The following is a 23,268-nucleotide window of genomic DNA, read 5'->3' on the forward strand; positions in this document are numbered from 1 at the left end:
CACCACTGCCGTGCCAGCAAATTACTCTGATAGCAATTATTAATGAATAATTCAGGCAAGGGTTCAGAAGGGTTATTTGCATTGGAACAAATGCTGGCTCTCAGCACCCCTGACTGCATCTGGATATCACAGTCTTCTGTTTTTATGGCAGTATCTCCTACAGTAAAGGCTTATCGACGATTTCTTCATTTTACTGCCTTTAAGTGGGTAGCACCTTAAAGGACAACTGTTACTTTAAGTTGAATGGGGGCCCCCCATTCAAATCCTCTGCTAGCTGCTCTGGCCTCATCCTTGTTACAGGTTGTGTCCATAAAAAGCTGGTCACACACACACTATCATCAGGCAGGATTGGAAAGGGTCAAAGCACATATGCTCTGAGTTAGTTTCAGTGAAAGACCAAGGAGAGTTTCTGCTGTTTATTTTTTTATTTTGGCAGCCTGCAGAGTACACACAACATGTGAAATTGCTGCATTGTTACTACTCAGCTGTCATATCTGGCTTGCTAAACTCTTCCAGAATAAAATGGGAAGTGATTTTTTTCTCTCTCTCTTTTTGTTCAACAGATGGTGACTGAAAAGCATAAAATGAATGTTCCCGAAACAATGAACGAGGTTTTGGACATGTCAGACGATGAAGGTATGGAAGTAGCGTATATCCTTCCTTTTATCTGTGTCATCAGCTGTCCCGCCCTGCCGGTGAGGGCATATCAGCTGTAAATTACTGTGTTTTTACTTTCAGAATATGTAGCAGCTTGTTAAATCAAAACAATAACTGGGATAGATGATAAAAAGGTGATTTGTTACTGAACTACTGTCCCTCTTTAGGATCTGAAGCCTTGCTTTACATGATCTGTTTATCAGAAATACATGTTGGTGTTATGAGTATTTTGCTGTCTTATTATCTCAGCAAGAACAAAATAATGATGTGAGGAGTTGTGTGTCTACTCCTGGCGTCTCCAATTTCCCCGTGACAATGGCCAGAGTCAGGTGTACCATGGTTTGGAGGTTTAGTATCGAGGGAGAGGGTAGGAAGGAGGTTAGCGTCAAGCCCCGTACGCTCACTAGATGAAACTCAACTGTGGCAGATAACTACTGCCTCTGCCGAGAATCTGTCTGTACAGCAGCCACCGAAAGCCTCAACCATTGATCAGCCAAGTGGATCGATTTTGACCGATTGCTGGCTAATAGCATTGTTCTCCCACCTACTGCATGATATCACTTGGCTCTCCTCTCCCTACATAGCAATAGAACACATCTCGAGCCTGTACGATAGCGACGCAGTGTACAGTATCCATCCTTTTGGTTGGCTTAATAGTTGAGGTTTGCTTCAGGAGGGGAAGTATGTTGTAGAAGAGGTTAAGGCTAGGCATGAGAAAGGGGTTAATGTTGAGAGAATAAAATTTGGTTTAAAATGGAGATTAATGTTTTGAGTGAGGCTAGCATTAGGCACCAGGGGTGTTAACATATGAGGGTTAGCGTTGGGCATCAGGAAAAAGACATGAAGGCGGGATGTTAAATTATGTTTTCAGGAAAGGAATAATGTTGGTGGGAGTTTATGCTTAGGTCTTCAGGAAGAGTTTTTTTGCAAACAGCATTGGTTACTTTTAGTATTTTTACCGCACCTCACCGCCAGAAAATGAAAGTCTATGGAGACTTTCATACTGCTACTTTGCGGCGCGACACAACGCAAGTGATGTTGACGCTACATCCCCGATGCAGGGCCAGAACTACACGGATTCTGCATCGAGCTGCGGCAATCTGCGTTGGCCAGAAGTCATGTGAGCCTATTGCAATGTGTCACGGCACGCATGCATGGAAGTGTATTTTTACAATATGCTTCTGTGCACTTCTGCATACTCCGAAGCAGGAAGTGATGGCAAGCATGCGTCACTTCCTGCTTGGCCCAATGCCAGATGGGGAATACCGTGTAGTAGCGCCTGTTTCTGGCAGTGCACCAAAAGCGATGCATCGCTGCCGCTAGTTTACAGTGTGAAAACGGCCTCAGCCGATTGATGAGGAAGAAGTGACAATTACACTGCTAAAACTAATTATACAGAGAAACTACCTGAGTGTTGCACCCCTTCAATCCATCCTTTATCCGTGATTGGCAATCACTCCCTCACTGAATGCTCATGGACTTGGTACAGACAAGCATAGCCAGCAACGTGCTAAAGGACATATCTCAAGGCCATGAAGGATTCTTATTCATGGATAAAAGATCTCTGTGTGGTTTGAGATGTTTGGACAGCCTTTTCTTTTTTCCTTTTTTAATGGTATGTTACTAATTTGAAATAAAGTGAGCTTACATGAGACCTTGGCATGTTTGCCTGCAGTTCTTGTCTGTATCAAGTAATGAGATTCTTGGTTTAGTTTTCCATTGTAAGCTAAGTTTCACTATGAACGTCAGCCCATCCGTAAACATACTGAGACCTGTGGCAATGTTTTCTTGCTCCTCTGTTGATGGATTTAAGCAGCGTACACTCACACACACCCATAGCAAGTATATATTTCCCTCTAATCTGTGAAAGATGGAAAGCTCACCTTCATTACACAGGGATTTTCCATGATTTGTTTAAAATCTTAAAGCAGTATGTCCTTCACCCAACCAGCAGCACCCGTTATCAGTGAAGACCAACATAGGCCACTGATGTCCTGTACTGATTAGGAAATGATCATTTAGATGCTAATAAATCTCATGTAAATGCTATGCAGCTTGAACTTGGACCAATACAAATTGACAGGAAGTTACTCTGATTGGTCCAATTTCAAACTGCTTATAATTTACATGAAATTTGAATCTCATTGATCATCGCTAGTACTGAGCAACACTTCAGGCCATGACGGGGGGGGGGGGGGGGGGGACCTGTATGATCACCCTTGGAGTATAAAGGGCACTCAGATTTATTCATCATGGCAAGATATGGTCTGTAGCTCTAGGAACATTGGATTTGGGGGAAAGTAAAGCCTGGCCTTGATGGCTTCTCAAAGACGTTCTGCTATGATTTCACAAATAACATCAAATTATGTGGGGTTTATTTTATATGATTCCTTGAAAGTGAAAGTGATTTGTATTATTCTTGCATATGAAATGTTGGCTTGTGTTGTCCAATGGATTACATTGTGTTTCCTATTCATTGTTTTTGCGCAGTTCGTAGAGCCAATATACCTGAAATTCTCAGCGATGCTGAGTATATGTCTGAAGGGGACGAAGGTATTTGTCTGTGGATGCAACAGACATAACAAATGCTAATAATCTGGGGCTCTCACAACAGCAACAGCTGCAGCAGCTTCTATCTCTACTTCTGAGCAATATCTCTTGGTCCTAGCAGCGGAAGGCTGACAAATTCAGCATGGAGTTTGTAATACTTCCCATGGTTTTGTTTGCTTTCCATCCAGAATCCAAAAGACATATTGTAAAGTCTGGTACACATGTCTAATTTTGATTGGCCAATGACAGACCAATTTTTCCACTTCTATATAATATGAGAGCCTATCTACATGATCTGTTCCTGTTGTTCAAAATCTGTTAGCCCTCCATGTGCCCTCCCTGTGCTACTTGGACATGGTAAAATTGGTCATTCACTGGCCAGTCAAAATTGGATATGTGTACCAAGGTTTAGGTAAACAGGCTTCCATGCAGGATGTTTGTGTATGATTGTGGTAAGGATGTTAGATTGTGGGTTCAGTGAATCTGATCAGAGTGGGATTGATTCCTTCCTCACACAGTACATAGATTTTCAATAGATTTCAGTATGAAATCTATTAAAATTCTATCAAACCACAGCGTTGGACTGTTGCAGTGCAACACTACGGGCCGTTGATCTACTGCCACTCCTCTTTAGCCCCAAATCGATTGAGATCTTCCATCTGATCGATGATTTTGTTTGATGTATTGGGGAGATAAAATGAAATGAAATTACAATAGGATGAGGCATGCTGTGCTATCGGGTGGGAAAAATCGATGTGTGTATGGCCTGCTTTAGTGCAAAGCAAGTCCACACAGGCATTTAATCAGATCTGCTATGGTTAAAAATGAATGTGTCCAGAACACATGGGCATTCGTCTCAGCTCTATCTTTCCCAAGCAAATAAAGCAGACATTCTCATGGATTTTGGGAAGTTTTGATTATTTAAATGATTGAGGACTTGCTATCACCCAGAGAACAGTGCCCAGTGCTTTTTGATCTCTTACCCTATACTCTCTTAGTGGTTCTGGGTCACCCCGAGCTGCTTGGGTATTCTGTTGTTCCAGATAACAGTGTGATATTGCACTCTGTGAAGCTGAGATTTTTAGTGTAGTGGGTGCTATTTATTTATGGCTAGCATGCAAATTTTATGCAAATTGAAGGGTCTCTACTGTTTAATTGAGGAAATTGAGTATATGAATAGTATTTACAATGTGTTTAATGTTAACATTGTTAGGCCACGTTCACATTAGCAAATGCGGACAGCCGTGCGTTTCGGAACGCAACACATACGAACGCACGCCATCCGCGTTTGTATGCATTGCGTGGCTGATCCCATTCACTGAAGTGAATGGGTCAGCCGCACATTTCTGCAAAAAATGCGTGCAGCATGCGTTCTTGGACCGCACTGGTCCAGAACGCATGCAGTGTGAACATCAGACAGTGCAGTCTATGCACTGCCTGATGTCGTGCGTGTCTGCCTCCTGCACACGTTCCCGAAGCGCGGATGGGAACGCGTGCAGTATGAACGGGGCCTTAAGCTAAATGCACTTAATATATTTTTTTTACAGTTTTTAAGGAGGTATAGCTGGCCAGAAACTGACATACTTTGTTTTAGATCTGTTCTGTCAGATCAGCAAAATTTACCAACCATTAACTATGGGCGTATCACACTGCTGTGTGCACTCTACCCATACACAGATCATCACCTCATCAGGTTGACAGCGATTGCATTGGGCACTAGTTAACTCTTGTCAGTAAGCAGTACACACTGTAAGGCTGGCATTAATCCATTAATGGAGCTTTGTCCGATTGATAGTCTGATAGATTTGTTTGATCAGAGAACAATGTGTCTATGTAGAAGTGGTTGATCAGTGCGCCACATACTGGAATCAGTATGTGATAGTCAATCAACCTGTCCAGGAAGTGAGCTATAATGCCAACCCTCTCTCCCCTCCACCAAGCTGATGATTCTCACGTTCCGAAACAAAGGACTGAATGAACTATAACTGAAATGCGCTTGATTCTAGTACAGTCCGCATACATTTTCTATCCTGTTTGATTGACAGAGTTCTAGGCCGATAACGATCACATTTCATCAATCAAACAGCAAAAAGTATACTCGACTCACCCTCAAGGTCTATCAAACATGAATCACAATCAGTGAATGGCCGCCTTAACTGTTAGATGCATGTGGAGTCTGGATGTTGCATGGTGCAGATGTGGCTCCTCCAATAACCTGGATTGCTGGATGAAAAATTATGAGAACATGACCCAAATATAGCTGGAATAAAAAGAAACTCAATAATACCGATGCCTGACTACTTAACTCAGATGCTCAGATAGGAAAGAGCTGGGCTTTGTGTTGTTTGAGCTCCAGGTTATATAATTAATAGTTTTTACTAATGAAATGGTGTGTTTTGTGTTTACTGGGCTGATGACCTTTTCTGATCTTAACCACACTTACCCGTTTCTGGTGTGAGAATGTTTATTATAAAGGGTGATGTTTATAACACAATATAATAAACTGTTAATGGGATGTTTGATGTAAAGGTTTAACATTTTTCAACAGTTAGTGTTGAGTAAAGTCTCTATAGATAACAAAGTTTAGAAATTACGGTAACTAAATTATGTATTGAAATGCCTGTGAAGCCAGCCATACTTACTTTGTACTGGATCCAGCAGGTGATCGATTGAGCTCTCCTAGGATGGTAATCAATAGAGGAGCAGCAATCAGCAACTTGCACCAATCAATTTTAGGCATCGTTCTCACTTGGGCCTCTTCAGCCCATGTTCAGTAAAGCACTGCAGCACAAGTAATCTTGCACAATTACTCACACTGCTGCGATTACGGTGCGTTTGCCCCACGTTTGCCATTTTCGCCAGTCACAATTGTGCTGCATGCAGCATGTTCTCAGCGATTGCCTTGCGATTCTAATTCACTGAAATGAGAATGCCAAAACGCAGTTGTGGGAAAATGTGAAAAATAGACATGCAACATCACGATTTGCAGTTCTGAGTGTGAACGGGGTCTTATTGAGATTTCAACAGATTTCAATGGTCAATGCAGTTCAATGCTAGGCGTGCATCGATTCACTCCCTCACCTGCTTATTCAGATTTAGGCCTCTTTTCCACGGGCAGTTGAACTGTGTGCTCTGCAAGCAGTTACCAGGCAACAGTGAGCAGTTGCCAGGCAGCAGTGAGCAGTTACCAGGCAGCAGTGAGCAGTTGTGAGAGTTTGAGAGGCATTTCACTGCCTATCAACAGTCCGTGTAAAAGAGGCCTTAGGGCTACGTCCAATTACACTTTGAAGTCAAAAGATCACTTGCAGATTTAATCAAAGTGATCAGATTTACTGGTAATAGCTATATTAAAGGAACCCTGCAGTTAGTTGGATGTGAAGGCTGCCTTTTTACCTTTAAACTATACAAATTTCCTGGCTGTCTTACTGATTCTGGTCCTCCTAAAGGTGCGTACACACATCCAATCTTGATTGAGCAGATTGTGTAGGTTAGCTCTTATACTACATTGAAGTGTTAGAACTGGTCAAAGTATTTAAAATGTGTTTGACCTTAATATGCATAGAAGTGGGTTAATACCTTCAACCACAGACCCCGAACAAGTAGGAATATAAGTACATGTACACTAGGAGGGTCAGCGGCTGGGGGCAACGAGGCAGCGTCATTAGGCCGGTTGCTGAAAGATTTAATGATGAAATGAGTCGGGAATTGGGATGCGGTTTAAGGCGGCTAACAAAGCTCTCTACAATCAGATTTGATCAGATCTCTGTCTATTGGTCGATCGGCTGCCAAAATCGCTAGAGGTATGGGACAGTAATTGCTTATAGTACAAGAGAGTGCATGGGAAGGATCTGCTTCCTCAGAAAGGCATCTACTAGAACAGGAGTTGCAGCTATTCATGTGTGCTCATGGCCATATATCACAATACATTATTACAGTTTATATAAAACAGAATAGAGATTGTGTAGCTTTGCTTGTTTGTTGCCATAACTGTTGTGAAATTTTAGGTGTACTGTGGAAGTAATTATTATTTATGAAAAAGTGGATACAACAGAGAACTGGGAATAAGGCCTGGTGCACACCGGAGCAGTTTTTCTGAGCGTTTTGAGTTTTTGACACCTCCTGCTAATGTTATCCTATGTGTCTATGCACACTGGAGCGATGAGGTTTTGTAAAAAAAAACAAAAACCATAGCATTACATTGGGAAGAGCTTTTAAAACCTCTATCGTTTGGGGATCTTTTCTGGAGTGTTTTTTTTTTTCATCAAAAATCACCATTTTATTTACAGTAAATGTGTCTGATGCTAACGCAAGTATTTTGCACAGCCCTGATGTGAGTAACAATTACCAAGTAGAGAACCTACAAATACTGCTTTAGAGGAAAAATAAATAACTGTTAAAAAATATAATACATTAAACCAGGGTGATTATGTGGACAGCGTGAGTATAAATGGGACTCTAGGGCCAGACCCCGGTATTAACATGAGAAGCAAGTCAGACTAGGACACACCATATGGTCAATGACAGAAGACTTTAATCCTGCATATGGATTAATGGGTTTTGCTGTATCAAATGATGAGTGTCCTGGTCTGACTCCATCCACTTTCACTAAACTTTAATGAAAACAGCTGTAACTGGACATATCAATACACTGTGTACACAAGAAGTGCTGGTGGTGGGAATTCCACAGAGCACTGCAGTACACTAATGATTAGCCTAATAATCACACAAGGATTATAAATGATCCATAGTAATGTCAAGTGCCAGATGCAGGAAAAAAAATGCACATAAATCTGAAGTGACATAAAAATTAATTCAGATAAAAGCAATTGCATAATCATAGTAAAAGCAACCCATTGTATGTGTGCATGGATGGATTTAAGGCAAGGCCACAAAGGCCATGGTCTAGGGCCTAGGTTCTCAACATGCGGTACGCGTACCCCAGGGGGTACTTCTGATGGGTCCAGGGGGTACTCTGGCTTGATATACTTAACCAAGAATAACAAATTTAGAGATTTAAAAAATTATAATTCTTATTTAAACTACATCAAATGAGTATTTTAGCTAATTAAAAGCAATAATAAATGCTTGCACATTGTTTACAACCAATTACCATGTACTACGATTAAATATATATTTGTCAAGGGGTACTTGTGATAATGTTTACTATGCTAGGGGGTACTCGATGAGTACAGGGTTTTAAAAGGGGTACACACTAATAAAATGTTGAGAAACACTGGTCTAGGGCACCAGCAAGCATGGGGCAGGCGGCAGGCTGGCACACTCAGGCAGTAAAATTCCCAAACATGAAACTACAGCGGTCCCAGTCCCAGTCTGTGGCTGCACAGGGGTGAGCACTGAAGCACAGCATGGGAGGAGCACAGGATGAGACAGGTGGGTGGGGGGATTGGTGACAGTGGGCCATAGGCAGTAAAATGTACAAATCCAGCTCTGTATGTGTGTGTAAACTTTGTGAGTAGGAGGTTCCACTTCACCGTTGTTATAACAAAGCTGCACTGGAGCCAGTTGAGGAAGTAAATCTCCTTCGGGGGAGGGGGAAGGGGGAGGCACCAATGAAGGTTTTATGCTGAGAACACACAATGCAATTTCCCATCGATCGGTGGGAATTGGGTGATAATTTCAGACATGTCCAATCTGTTTCTGATTGAGAAAGGCATCGATTTTGCAGTTATCATTGGAACATCGATAACTTTATAGATCGGTAGCAGTTTGGACAAGTGCACACGCTACAACTACAATGGGAAATTGCATTGTGTGTTCCCTCATAAACCCAATAGTGATACATGACACTAGCCGTGACCCAGACATGATTAGAGACATTACAGAAGTCCTTTACTCATTCACTATTCTGAGGGCGCAAATAACTGCACTTAAATTAAAGTCATCAGAAAGAGCGCACACATGCACAACTACTGTTGCCCACAGGGATTAGGACTTGATCCCTCAGGTGACAGTGCAGGGCTGACCGGGGAACAGATGCGTTTCTAGCCTACAGGCTAACAGTGTGTGCTGTTTCTATGGTAGTGGATGTGGGACAATGGTATGGCACATGACTGAGCAGGCAGGGTGAGTAGGGGAATAATGGGCTCTTCTTGCCCTCAACCAAGATTATCTAGCACTCTGGATCTTTCGGTGAAGCATTAGGACTGCCAAACACATGCTAGATTCTCTCGGTCAAGGCAAACCCTTTAGCATTTGAATAAAGCTTAAGGGCAAGTGTACACAGACCTTTGACTTTCCTTCACTGTCATTTTGTGTTCAGTTAAGTGCAGGTTAACGGCAGATAGACTACAATTTCCAATTCAATGGTATAGCTGGGACACACAATTTAACATAAATTGAAAGTGACCTGAATGTAAAAGGTCACTGTACAGCAACCCAAAAGGAGTTCATAACTGTTTGATAAGAGTCGGCACAAATTAACAGTTCTGTCCTTCTCAACGACATGGATAATGTCAGCAGAAAGCGATTGGCTAGGTTGAATATTTTTCATGTATTTGCAATTCATAAACTAGCTGACTGAACTGCATGTGCACCAGTGTTTCCAGCAAAGGGCTTTACAATTGTGCAAGAAGGTGAAAATAGTAGCAAGAGACTCAGAAACTGGTCATGTCCTCCTTCATTGTTGGATGAAAGGTATCTGTATTGGGCAATTCCTGTGTAGCGGCTTGGGGGGAAGACGGGGGAGGGGATGGTAAGGATTATCTGATGTGTTCTGTATAGCAACTGAAGGAAGCATTCCAATAAACAGCTGATTTCTTTTATCTGACTTACCTGATTAGTAATTTCAGGAAGACTAATGGATTCCATTGTTAGACGCAAATTATTTACCCATTGAAGAAGAATGACACCAAACTGGTTGTGTTTGCCAGATGCTGATAAAAGAACAATGGTTTAGAATAAGAATGAGAGATCATTGAATGACTCATGGCATAAAAAAAAGTCAGTTGGTGCACATTGCTGCTGCTCCTGACAACTACTCTACATTTAGGCCTGAGAAACAAAATGGTTAAGTAAGGTGGCCACACACTCATTGATTTTATCATTCGATTCACCTGCTGGGAATGGATTCCCCACAATGTCAGGTGCGAGATAGAGAGTAATAAGAGCTACAGAGAGTTTGTAACCCTGAGTCACTGTGTCAGAGGCTCTGTTCACCTGGGTGGAAGAAACTGGGAATAATCCATCCAGAAGGGTAGCAGTTTAGCAGAACAATGAAAACTTGAGACACTTCTCCACTCCCCCCAAAAACAATACGATGGCCATTCATTGAACCTGCAAGGATAGAAATATGAAAGCTGCTGAATTGTAGAGGTGCCCCTAATTTCTGTCCCCAGCCAGTAATCTCACTAGAGTAAAGGTGCCCATACACTCGTCAGATTGGCAGCAGATAGATAAGAAATGCATCTGATGATCTATCTGATGCGTTTTTAGAACATTTTTTACCAGGATAGAATTCCAATAGATTTCAGTTTGAAATCTATTGAAATTCGATCTGATGGCATTTTTTTGCCATCAGATTTCCATTAAGGCCAATGCAAACTGATAAGCAATCTCATCAGATCGACCTAAATTTTCCACCCTGCCAGTTCGATGGAAATCCATCGAAATCGATCGAAATCGGCCATCGATCGGTCGAATGGCCAACCGATTTTCAATCGATCGATCGGGATCGATCGGTCGGCCAGAAAATCGGCTGAGTGTATGGGCCCCTTAAGCTTGCAGTCAGTTTATCCCTATCCTGCTTTTTTGATCCCACATCATTGACTCACCAGGTAGAGATAGCGGAATTAACAAAATAAGTAATTGCAGCTCTTATATGTCCATGCTCATAAATGGCTGCACTGGTGACAAAAAATAACTGAAGAAAGTGCTACAGGGTGATGACACCCTGTAAACTTCACTCAGAAGCAGCGCCTCAGGCATGAATTATCAAGGGAGCTCACCTGAATGGCAGGTCTAGGACACTGGTGAAGCCATCTCTCCCCTGCGGTGCAGCAAGCAACAATAGCACCACTTTAGTGCAATTAACATGTACTATAATGGATGGATGAGGCTCTTGCTCCAGAGGATAGTTCAGCAGTGTCACACGTGCTACAAAGACATGAAAGCTTATTGAAGAGCACAGTAGGCAACACTATAGGGAGCAGAGGCTAAGGAATGCAAGTGGCCCCAGGCAAAGAGCTTAAAAGTACAGAGAGTTTCAGAACTTTTCTCATTTGTAGTATTATGAGAAAAAAAAATATTATGTTGGAAATAACCACCACAATAGCAACTATGACCCAGATTTCCACATTAAAGTCATTTAAACAAATAAAGTCACAATCCACTAAGTTGATTTTCCACTTTTGCTACAGATGGTGTAAAATGAAACCCCCCTCATTTCCTCATTTTTCACCCCTCAGGGTACTCTGTAAGTAAGTCCCTCCTCGTGGTCATACACCTGCTTCAGTGATTGCATATCACTCTTCCTGCAGGGTTTCTTTCATTTGATTTCATAGTGTGCACAGGACAGTGCTATCACTTCCATATATATATAGCATTGGATACGTGTTTTATTGATAATTGAATAAATGCCCCTTATTTGTTCACTATACATACAGCAATACTTATACAATGTGATTGTTCTCATCGAAGGACAGCATATATTTTTATATACGTAGCACTATATATATATATATATATATATATATAATGCACAGCTGTGTAAGGTAAGGCCCGGTTCACATTAGCGTACCCTGTCCGGATCCGCCTGATCGGATCCGGACCGTATACTGTACAAACGGAACGTATGTTCCGCATAGCAATGCAAAGTCTATGCGGCCGTTCACACGGGTCCGTTCCGTACAGAACGGAACTCCGGACACTTTTCCAACATGCGCTATTTTTCGGGTCCGGATCATCCGGCTGGCGCACCCGGACCGGAGCCTGACTGCACCATCCGGAAATAGAAACCTATGGGGAACGGAAAGCACAGAACACACAGGATACAAACACCTGACGTTCTACCCCACTTCCTATGCGTATTCAATCGGCCATTTCGGATGGGGACACATGGGCAGCAGTGGAGCAGCAGTGACCTTACGTGCTGGAGCTGTTTGGCAGTATGTCGGAGGTGGAGGTGAGGCCTAACAGCGGAGGACCTGATTCTACAGGTGCACCTTCTGCTGACCCCAACAATTTTTTATTATATTTCGCTGTTCTTACCACACGGATCCGGATTGCAGCCTGATGCATGCCTGATGCAAACGGATCAGATCCGGATCGGAACCGTACGGTTCCGATCCGGATCAGGTCCTAATCCGATCCGGATCCGGTCGGTTTGCATGCCAAAACGCAAGTGTGAACGGGGCCTAAGAATAAGGCCTACCGACACTGTGCGCAATTTCAGCATTCATTCTCCTTGTTTTCCTGCACGTGAAACCACTTTGGATTTGACAGTCCATCACTGTTCAAGTTTGCGTCTTTTTCTCTGTGTGCAGAAAACTCCAACAACACGCATGCACACACACACGCATACACTCACACGCATACACTCACACATACACTCACACGCATACACTCACACGCATGCACTCACGCATACACTCAGACGCATATACACACACAATACACACACACACGCATACGCATACACACACGCATACACACACGCATATACACATGCACACGCATACACATGCACACGCATACACATGCACACGCATACACACGCACACGCATACACACGCATACACACACACGCACACATCTTGCTGAACTTTTCCATGCATCTCACACCTCTTTGCAGTGAAGAACATTGAGATGCCATAAAGCTATATGCATTATGTACATTTGCGTAGTGCACATGTGAAAGTGCATATGCGGTAAAATGAATTTCACCTTGGTGTATTGTGGTGCCTTGCATCAGCCAATTTAATCTCATTGTTAACGCAATGCAATTATATTGTAATGTGACATCCGTGCATTAGCAGTGTGGTGTGACTGATCCATTGGCATAACCCGACACATGCAGTGTGTTAATGGATAACATGCGCTTTAACTATTGCAGTGAAGCATAATTTGTAAGTACTGTATGCTTCACAATATGTATTGCACTGCTTGCATAAGCGTGCAATGCAACCCCTCAGTGTGAAAATATCCTAAAACAATTTAAATTCAACCTTAAATGCACATACTTATTTCCTTTTAAACAATGCAAATTACCTTGCTGCTCTGCTCATCCTTTGCCTCTAAAGGTGGCCATAAATCTGTTGATTTTGCCTTTTGATCGACCATCCGATCTGATAACGAATGTATCGATCAAGCACTCTGGGAAATCTCGGGCCGATACGGTTGATTGGGTGCATGGCTGTAGCGGCGTGCGATATTGCAACAACCAGCAAACACAACAGAACCCCTGGCACTGTCCCCACAAATGTAAATGTGGCCTCCCCCTGTACGTTCAAATCTCCCCTGCTCTAACTGCATGACTGTTCAGCTGTTCCCAGCCTTGTTTGCTGCTTCTCCGCCTCCAGGCATGTTTGTGTGACGTCACGCCACCTTCTATATGGGGCAACAACATGGACGAGACCAGGAGCAGCTGGACAGACGCCACAGCTGGTGCAGATGAGATTTGATTACATGGGCACTTTAAAGGGGGGGGGGTGGGGTAACGTTTAAAGGATATTGGCCAGGAGGCATCATAAGGCTGATTCCCGAGAGATTTCATGCTGAAATCGATCAGGAATCGGCTTGCGGTGTACGGGCAGCAAACAGATCTCTCTCCGATCAGATTTGATTAGAGATTTGCTCAAACATCTCTAGATGTATGGGACACCTTAAAGCGGATCCGAGATGAAAAACTAACTATAACAAGTAGCTTGTCCATATATCCTATCTAAAGTTTAGATAGTTTACACAGCAAATCTAGCTGCATACAGCTTCAACAGTTTAAGATGATTTATTCCTGTGATGCAATGAGAGCGGCCATGTTCTGTTTGTCATTACACAGGTAATCTGCAACTGCATCTCCACCCCTCAGCCTGTGAATAATTCATTCCCCCCTTCCCTCTGCCTCTGAAATCTCTGGCTAGTAACCTCCCCCTCCTCCTGCCCAGACTGACCTCCCATAAGCCCTTGCTACATGGGTCTGAGTGCCTTGGCGTTTTGGAGAAGCTGTGGGCGAGGCTTATTTAGTTTATAAGGAATTAGAGTATTAAAACTAAACACAAAAAGTAGTTGGCTTGAGGAATGCCCTGTAACCTATATGTAAGAAACACAATTATGCAATGTATAAAAGTTCATCTCAGATCCACTTTAATACTTTTAGCTATAGGCTGTGAACAAGCATGCAGATCAGGTGTTTCTGACAAAAATCTGACGAGATTAGCTGAATGTTTCAGGTGTGTGATTCAGACACTACTGACCAGAAAGATCATCAGGACTGCCAGGCAACTGGTATTGTTTAAAAGGAAATAAATGTGGAAGCCTCCATATGTCTTTCACCTTGGGTTCCTTTTTTTAGTTTCAAATTCCATTTGGGGAAGGATAATTTGCTAAATTCCACTCCATTATCCCTTTTGTATTCTGAGTTGATGATGCACAGTAAACCAAATTGATCCTTGCTCAGTGTTCTTTTGTCCTAAAGGAAACCTTTGTGACTTGACTTTGCCTGAAAATATAACAAAGACCAATAATTAGGGTTCCTAGAAATGCTCATGTGAGGGGAAATTGGAGCAGAATTCAGGTAACCCCTCTCCAAATATAAACAGAAGGCCTATAGTAGTGTAAGGGAAACTGCTACAATACACAGCGACAGCGTGCTGGTCAACTGTATTTTGCCTGTAAAGTTGCAGATTACCCAGAATTCATGTCATGCATGTCAGTCTGCTCCATGGTTGAAGTATGTGACTTAGGGTACCACTCCTCAATTCTCAGAGTCACATCAATGGGTTGCCTGACTAATGTAAACGCCATTGATGATTTACAGTGCCTTGCAAAAGTATTCACCCTTCCTGGCATTTTTCATGTTTTGATGCCTCACAACCTAGAAATAAAATCCGATTATTTGAGAGTTTGTACTATCTCATTGACAGAGCATGCCTATAACTATTAAAGATGTATTATTTGGTTTATTGTAAAGCAAATACAAAAAGACTAAACAGAAGACTAAATAACTGAAAACTTCAGTGTGCGTAGCTATTTACCATCCGTAATACCATTAATGCAAAAGTTAGCTGCAAGTCGCTTTGGATAAGTCTCTATGAGCTGCGAATGTCTTTGCATAAGTCTCTTTGAGCTTGCCACAACTTGCCACTGGGATTTTTTCCCATTTCTCAAGGCAAAACTACTCCAGCTCCTTCATGTTGGATAGGTTTCACTTGTGAACAGTAATCTTCAAGTCTGACCACACATTCTCTGTTGGATTGAGGTCTGGACTTTGGCTAGGCCATTCCAACACATTTAAATGTTTCCCCTTAAAGGGATACTGTAGGGGGGTCAGGGGAAATGAGTTGAACTTACCCGGGGCTTCTAACGGTCCCCCGCAGACATCCTGTGTTGGTGCAGCCACTCACCGATGCTCCGGCCCCGCCTCCGGTTCACTTTTGGAATTTCAGACTTTAAAGTCTGAAAACCACTGCGCCTGCGTTGCCGTGTCCTCGATCCTGCAGATGTCACCAAGAGCGCACAGCGCAGGCCCAGTATGGTCTGTGTCTGCGCAGTACACTCCTGGTGACATCAGCGGGAGTGAGGACATGGCAACACAGGCGCAGTGGTTTTCTGACTTTAAAGTCAGAAATTCCAGAAGTGAACTGGAGGCGGGGCCGGAGCATCGGTGAGTGGCTGCGCCAACACAGGATGTCTGCGGGGGACCATTAAAAGCCCCGGGTAAGTTCAACTCATTTTCCCCCGACCCCCCTACAGTATCCCTTTAAACCACTTGAGTGTTGCTTTAGCAGTATGTTTCAGGTCATTGTCCTGCTGGAAGGTGAACCTCCGTTCCAGTCTGAAATCACTGGCGGACTGACACCGGTTTTGCTCAAGAATATCTCTGTATTTAGCACCATCCATCTTTCCCTCGACTCGGACCAGTTTCCCAGTCCCTGCTGCTGAAAAACATCCCAACAGCCTGATGCTGCCACCATGGTGATGGTGTTCTTGTGGTGATGGGGTGTGTTGCGTTTGCGCCAGACACAGGATTTTCTTTGTTGGCTTAAAGTCCAATTTTAGTCTCATCTGAGCAGAGCACCTTCCTCCATACATTTTGGGAGCCACCCACATGCCTTTTGGCAAACTGAAAACATGCTGTCCTGTAAGGGCCTGAGCCTACTGATGCAGTTGTATCCGTTTTTCAGTTACACATCAATGTTAAGGTGGCCACACACCATACAATTTTTTAAATATCTGTTCAATTTAAGAATTGCAATCAATTTTTCTGACTGTAACATTTCAAAATTATGACCAATGTACCACACACGTATGTTCAATTTTTCCCCAATTATGATAAAAATGATTGGAAACTCTGACAAAATTCCTAGGGTGGGTATATTAATTGACAATCTAACACACACCATACAATCTTTAGATAGATTGAAGAAAAATATCTGGCATTCCGGATCAATAAAAGTCTAAGAAAACGGGAAATCCGATTGGATTTTTCAGTAGAATGAAAAGAAAGCTTTCGGGAGATACGATCGTTTTTATTGACTTGCCGTAACATCGGATCATTTTATTGTATCGTGTGTGGCCATCTTTAGAGATGCTGAAAAGCGGACAGAAGCGGATACAACTGTGTCAGTGGGCCCAGGCCCTAAGTAATCGCTTTTTTTCTGGCATCTCTTTCAAAAATCCCAACTCTATGGAATGTACGGCTTATTGTGGTCCTGTGGACAGAGATACTCCAGTCTCTTCTGTGGAACTCTGTAATGGGCCATACTCATGGGCTACAATTGTCGCCGCAACCACGTGGCACGTGCGTGTTGCGGCGACAGGTCGCCCGTGAGTATGAGGCGTGCACCCCGAATCGTCGCTCGTCGCTGCTGTCGCCAGGCGATTGGCGGCGTTCAATCGCATGGCGAAACTTGCCGCCGCAACTTCGCCGCAACTGTCGCTAATCCGCGTGTGTATGCGGACTAGCTACAGCAACCAATAGACAATCCACGGCGCTTCCGGCGAAGGGGAGGAACGTCGGCGACAGCTTCCGTCGCTGCACTAATCCCTCTTCCGCGTGTGTACGCGGAGGGACCTGGCGACGAGCTGTCGCCATCCTGTCGCGCACACGCTCCCGTGCGCTAGCGACAGGCCACAAAAGTAGCCCGTGAGTATGGGCCATTAGTCCTGCAGGGTTACTTTTGGTCTCTGTGCTGCCTCTCTCTCTCATGGCAGGTTTGTTTTGGTACCATGTTCTTTCTATTTGAAGATGCAGTAGAATCCCTTTATGGTAAACTCCAAGAGACCAGGAAAAATAGTTTACTATATTAGAAGTTTATTATATCAGAATGGGCCATATATTGTATATTTATACAGACACATTTGCTGGGACCTGAGGATTGAGTTTACTATATCCAGAGGGTTACTAAAACAAGATTCTACTGTAGTTACACATAGTTAAGTTTGGTGGAAAAAAGACATTCATCTGTCAAGTACAACCAGGGGGAAAAAATAAAATAATGAAGCAAGCATTAGGTACCTTTCTGTCCTGCACCCTCACACATCCTGGTTGATCCAGGGGGCCAAGTTACCTTTAAGGGAAAAAGTTCCTTCCTGACTCCAGGTGGCAGATAAAATCCGGCTCCCATCCCACAGACCTCAGATTAGCGGCAACTGGAACCTCTCTTTAGGTTGCTGCTGATCTGCAGGTTTATGAGTGTCGGGGATGATCTCTGGGGGGGGGGGCTCCTTATTGTTAAGGGAGAAGGGACCCCTGCTTGGGGGGGGATAGGGGGATGGGCACAAATATATCGCTGCAAAATCACTTTTAGGGCCCATTCACACTCTGGCTTTGCTAAACACCGATGATCAGCAAAGCGCTGCTACATGACCTATCCTGTGGGATTATTCTCACTGCAGCGATTGCTGCTCCTTAGTGATTATCGCCTATCGCAAACATGCTGCATGCAGCACTTTCTTGTGATTGTGTCGTGATTCTCATTCACAAAATTGAGAATCGCAAACTCTGAAAAAAAGCTGTGCAAAATCGCAATCTGCATTACAATTTGCGTTTACAGCTGTGAGCCGGACCTTATACTGCTATTTCAGGCTTATTTTACACAGAAATCGTAATTCCAATTTCTGAATGCAATTTGCGATTTTCACTGGATGCTAGCGGCACAAGAAGAAAAAACGCAGCATACAGGCCTTTTCATTGCATCAAAAATCGGAATTGCATATAAAATCAGAACAAAATCTGAATCGCAAGTAGTGTAAGGCCTCGTTCACTTCTAAAGCGCTTTTAAGCGCTGCTGCACAACGCTGACACCATGCGTACCGCCGGAACGGCAGAAGGGCATAGACTGCCCTTCTGCCGTTCACATCTTCTGCGCTGCGCAGCAGTACGATGCGCTGGGAAGCGCTCACGTACTGCTGCATGCATTTTACCCGGAAGCGCAGAGCTGATCTCATCACTATCAATGGATGGGATCAGCAGGCAGCGGCGCAGATGGCGTGCGATCGGATGTGCTGCGTTCGGATCACGCGGCCATCTGCGTCAGGTAGATGTGAACGAGGCCTAAGGGCCCATTCACACTGGGGATTGCAAAATCCCAGCAAAATCATTAGCATTTTTTGAGACAGGATTTTTCTCTTGATAAACACATATTTTCATTTGACATATTTGTAATTTTGAGCGATCAGGATTCACTTTTTTATTTTACATTTCTACTGCAATCGTTCTAAAATTGCAAAAAAAAGTGCAATCGCTGCATGCATCACATTTGCATTTACCAAGGATCGCCAGCGATCGCGTCAGTGAGATTACTGCCATATACTTTTAATTACACTAGCACTTTTGAAAGTCCTAGAGTTTGGTGGTAAATTTCTGCTAATTGCCCTAGTGTGAATGGGCGCTAATAGAGCCCTGAAAGTGATTTTGCAGCATTCTTATCTTTTGTACTGGAGCACAATTGCTCCAAAACTGCTGCAGGACCCGCAATTGCAATTTCACTAATCCCAATCACTCCTGTGTGTTTGCCTCCATTGGCTTTTATTAGCATAGAGCTTTTGGAATTGCCATCAATTGTCAGCGACCCCAAAACGCTGCTCAGCCATAGAGCACACCTTTAGCAGCTGAGGTACTGTAACGTTTTATTATTAGTGTTGTCCTGGGGAAATCCTATTAACAAGCACTGTCCAAGCAAATCCTCTTATCATGTTGCACATACAGTATATTCTATATTTATTTTTTTTAAAGTCTATATCTCAGTACTGTATGTCACTACAAACGCCAATAATATTATTATTACAGATGTCAGCACACCGTGACTGCAGAGGCACTGTCCCTTTAAGGCTCAGATTACCAGAAAAGAAAATCCACACCCCCTGGCTGATCCCTATTTACATACAAATACTTCAAGGGCTCACATTTACACCATTCACTGCTTGCAGAGTTTTGCCAAAGTTTGCAACCCAATCAGAAGAGGCATTCAATGGATGTGTGCGGAGTGATTTGCCACCAGGATCATATTCTGCACTTTAAATGACTCCTGTTGCCTGTTTTCTTCCTCTCGGGTTGTTTGTCACTTGGTTTCCTAAACACACATTTAAAGGGACTCTTGTCTTGGAGGATTATTCCTGGTGGAGCTCTGCTGGGCACATTGAAATGTCTGGAACTTGTTGGTTGTCACATGGAAAAGTTAACTTAACCCCGTGGAATTAGTTTTTTTCTTCTCTTCTGTGCTGTTTTGGATTAATTTTAATTCACTGCTTAAGGACTATAAGGAATTTCTGGATCGCTTTCTTCTATCTCAGCTCTAAACGCTAATGGCTCTCGTAACAAGTAAGGTTTTGTAAGCTGTACTTCTCGCGCATTGCTTTCCTTGTCACTGCAAGATGCAGGGGGGAACTGAAAGCTCCCCTGGCTTCTAAACCAGTCTCTTAAAATAAAATGGGAGAGGCGGAAAGATGATCTATTCTTTATAAGCAGACTTCTGTACGTGCTTCACTTGCATGCTGTGTATTTTTAGATGGAGTCTGGCGAGTTAAACACAGAGTCTATCTGCAGCTTCCTGCGCGGAAACTGTGGTGTGCAGTGAATGATCCCTATAAAAGAGAATGGAAACAGGGTGATTGCTTTAATTACAAGACTGTAGAAAGGTAATGTTTAGTTGTAAAGCGCAAGAAGCTGGAGTGACCTGAACTTTGCTTTACCCACTATGCAATGGAAAAAACAATTAGAGATAAAGGTTCTGGGACCTGTGTCACTGCTGGAATGCCACTGCTGTAACCTGAGGTGCAAGTGCATGCTCCTAACCCTTTGTTAGCCAGCAGTCAAATGGAAATTCATTCAACTGGCTCTTTTGTCAGCATTTGCATGTGCTGGGAAAGTGGAAATACTTATAGCCAAGGTATCTATAAACCTGAGGTGCCCATTGACCAATCAGACCTTTTACAGGCATATGCACTGGCAATCATAGGCTTTGTAACACCGTTCACCGCACTGCACCCCCAATGCGGCGGGTGCAATATACCCCCATGCAGTATCCCAATGCACTGCAGGTAGTGCATTACTGTGCTGTAGCATACTTTTCATTGCTTGTGTGTGATGCAACGCGTGGATAAGCATGCAAGATCGCAATGCCAGCTGCCTAGCTATCCTGCTGATCCTCTGTCTCTAATACTTTTAGCCACAGACCCTGAGCATGCAGCAGGTCAGGTGTTTTTGACATTGTCAGATCTGACAAGATTAGCTGCATGCTTGTTTCTGGTGTTATTCAAACACAACTGCAGCCATATGGATCAGTAGGGCTGCCATGCAACTGGTATTGCTTAAAAGGAAATATGACAGCCTCCATATTCTTCTCACTTCAGTTGTCATTTAATTGACTCAACAGTTGTGCTCTACAATGATCAGAATTCACACTTTGCACAGAACTTAAGGGCCTGTTTCCACTACACACAGATTCTATGCAGATTGGATGCCGAAATACTGAATCCAATGAATGTCTATAGGCCTGTTTCCACCAAGCGCAATTTTTCTGATGCAGATTTTCCCATAGGCATTCATTGGGGTCAGTTTTTCTGCATCCAATCTGTGTGTAGTGGAAACAGGCCCTAACAGATTTAGAAGGCTATTTATATACCTGACAGTAGAGTGTTGTACCGTGTTAGCCATGAGTAAAAGCAAGGAGTTTTGAATCAGGAAGATGCCATTTATTGGCTAACTTAGACATGGATAAAAAGTGAGCTTTCAGCTTATGAAAAGCCTGGTCCAGTCCGACGAAGGCTTTTTATAAGCTGGAAGCTCACTGTTTATCAATCTCTAAGTTAGCCAATAAATGGTATCTTCCTGATTCAAAACTCCTTGCTATATACCTGACCACTTGACTGATTGATATTTTGCCAGGTAATCAGTCGCCAGCTTTCTAAATATGATTAGCCCTGTGCAAAATTCTGGTTCGGCCCACATGAGTTTTGCTTAAGCAAACATAAGCATCATAGGTCCTGTGCACTCTCATCTCTGCTAACTAGTTATTAGTCTCCCTAAGATAAGAGGTTCTGGCTACCAGCTCCCAATTACTTCCCCCTCCCTTCTTTGTTGATATAAACCTAAACCCTCAGATGAGCAGAGAATTCAGGTTTGTGTCAGTCTGCTGGCAGAAGGCCATGAGGACAGCCACAACATGGCCAAGAGAAACATGGTGATCTCAGGAGCACAGCTGCATATGACGACCTATTTCTTGCAGTAGCCATTGCATGAAGATATCTGTCTAAAATGTGTGCTTGATGTGAATATGAAGCTTATGCTAATAAATGGGTTAATCTCATATGTAGCTATTACCGTGTTACCTGAAGATCTATCTAGGATGAACTAGAAAATTATCCTAGCATGAAAATAACGGATCAGCTAGGAAGTGGACTCGGTGGAAGCAAATGAAAGCCCGTGCCCACCAAATAATAACCCAACAGTTAGCTGGTAGCTGATTCATTGGCTTTCATTTTTAAGCACATCTTTACACTTTTTGGTAGATTTGCATGTTAGGATCCCTCCTGCTCATTTCTTCTCCTGCACATTCCTACTCCTGATCTTATTTTTGTTCTCTTGCACGCTGCTTTTGTGCAATTAGCTTTGATTGGACGGTGACTGTCTGATTATGAGTGGATTTATTTCGTTGTCACTGACAGCTTGATAGAATAGGGAAGTGCTCGCCTCCCATATGCATGGGTTGGGTATATTTGTGTTAGCAGAGTTCTTTAGTGCTTGTGCAGACTGATGTGAGGATTACTGATGCTTTGGAAAAGAGATGAAGAATTGTCTGCAAACAAACTCCGTAAACCCCAATCCCAGAAAAAAGTTCCATTTAAGTGTCAGAAGGTGATGTATTTGGGGGAAGGGGGGGGGGGGGGGAGGTCACTTCTGTTCCTATATCTGCACTGTCTCTGCTCCTACCTCTTGTTGCTGTCTGTGCTTTTTGTACTCCTATCCCCCCTCCCCCTCCCACCTGCAGCATTGGCAGTGGTCACTGTAGCCACACCTCATTTCACCCTGCTCTGCCAGTGATATGTGTGTGGCCATGTGGCATCATTGTTCACCTTAACAAATTACTCAATTTTTTATATTGTAGATATTAAAATCAATAAAGGACTGAATCTGGTAAAAAAAAAAAAGAAAATCTATTTAGAAAAGTTGGCTTTCCTCAGTGGATGTTTGATCATTTTTGTTGATCAAATGTTGATCGGGAATTTCTGTTTTGTAGGAGATTGGTGGATTGGTGCGCAGTGGAGTCGCAGGCATGAGAATGAGGCTCCATTGCTTAAGCAGCCCATACACTCAGCCGATTTTCTGGCCGACCGATCGATCGCGGCCGATTTCGATCGATTTCGATGGATTTCCATCGAACTAGCAGG

At 43.2% G+C, this 23,268-nt stretch overlaps 1 protein-coding gene across 37 annotated transcripts in view; it reads left to right on the plus strand.

Annotated features, from left to right (window-relative positions):
- The window catches only part of ANK3 (ankyrin 3), an 825,851-nt gene that overhangs the window by 647,799 nt on the left and 154,784 nt on the right, over window positions 1-23,268 (plus strand). For 28 of the 37 annotated variants that reach the window (XM_068258457.1, XM_068258458.1, XM_068258461.1 and 25 more), the window contains 2 exons: window positions 564-636; window positions 3,148-3,210. In XM_068258457.1, coding sequence (XP_068114558.1) covers window positions 564-636; window positions 3,148-3,210 — 136 coding nt within the window. Of the gene's footprint in view, window positions 1-563; window positions 637-3,147; window positions 3,211-19,788; window positions 20,201-23,268 lie in introns of those variants that run through there. The other 9 variants (XM_068258469.1, XM_068258471.1, XM_068258486.1 and 6 more) reach the window with 2 other exon arrangements.

This window comes from Hyperolius riggenbachi, chromosome 10 (genome assembly GCF_040937935.1).
Source record: "Hyperolius riggenbachi isolate aHypRig1 chromosome 10, aHypRig1.pri, whole genome shotgun sequence".
Taxonomy (NCBI): Eukaryota; Metazoa; Chordata; class Amphibia; order Anura; family Hyperoliidae; genus Hyperolius; species Hyperolius riggenbachi.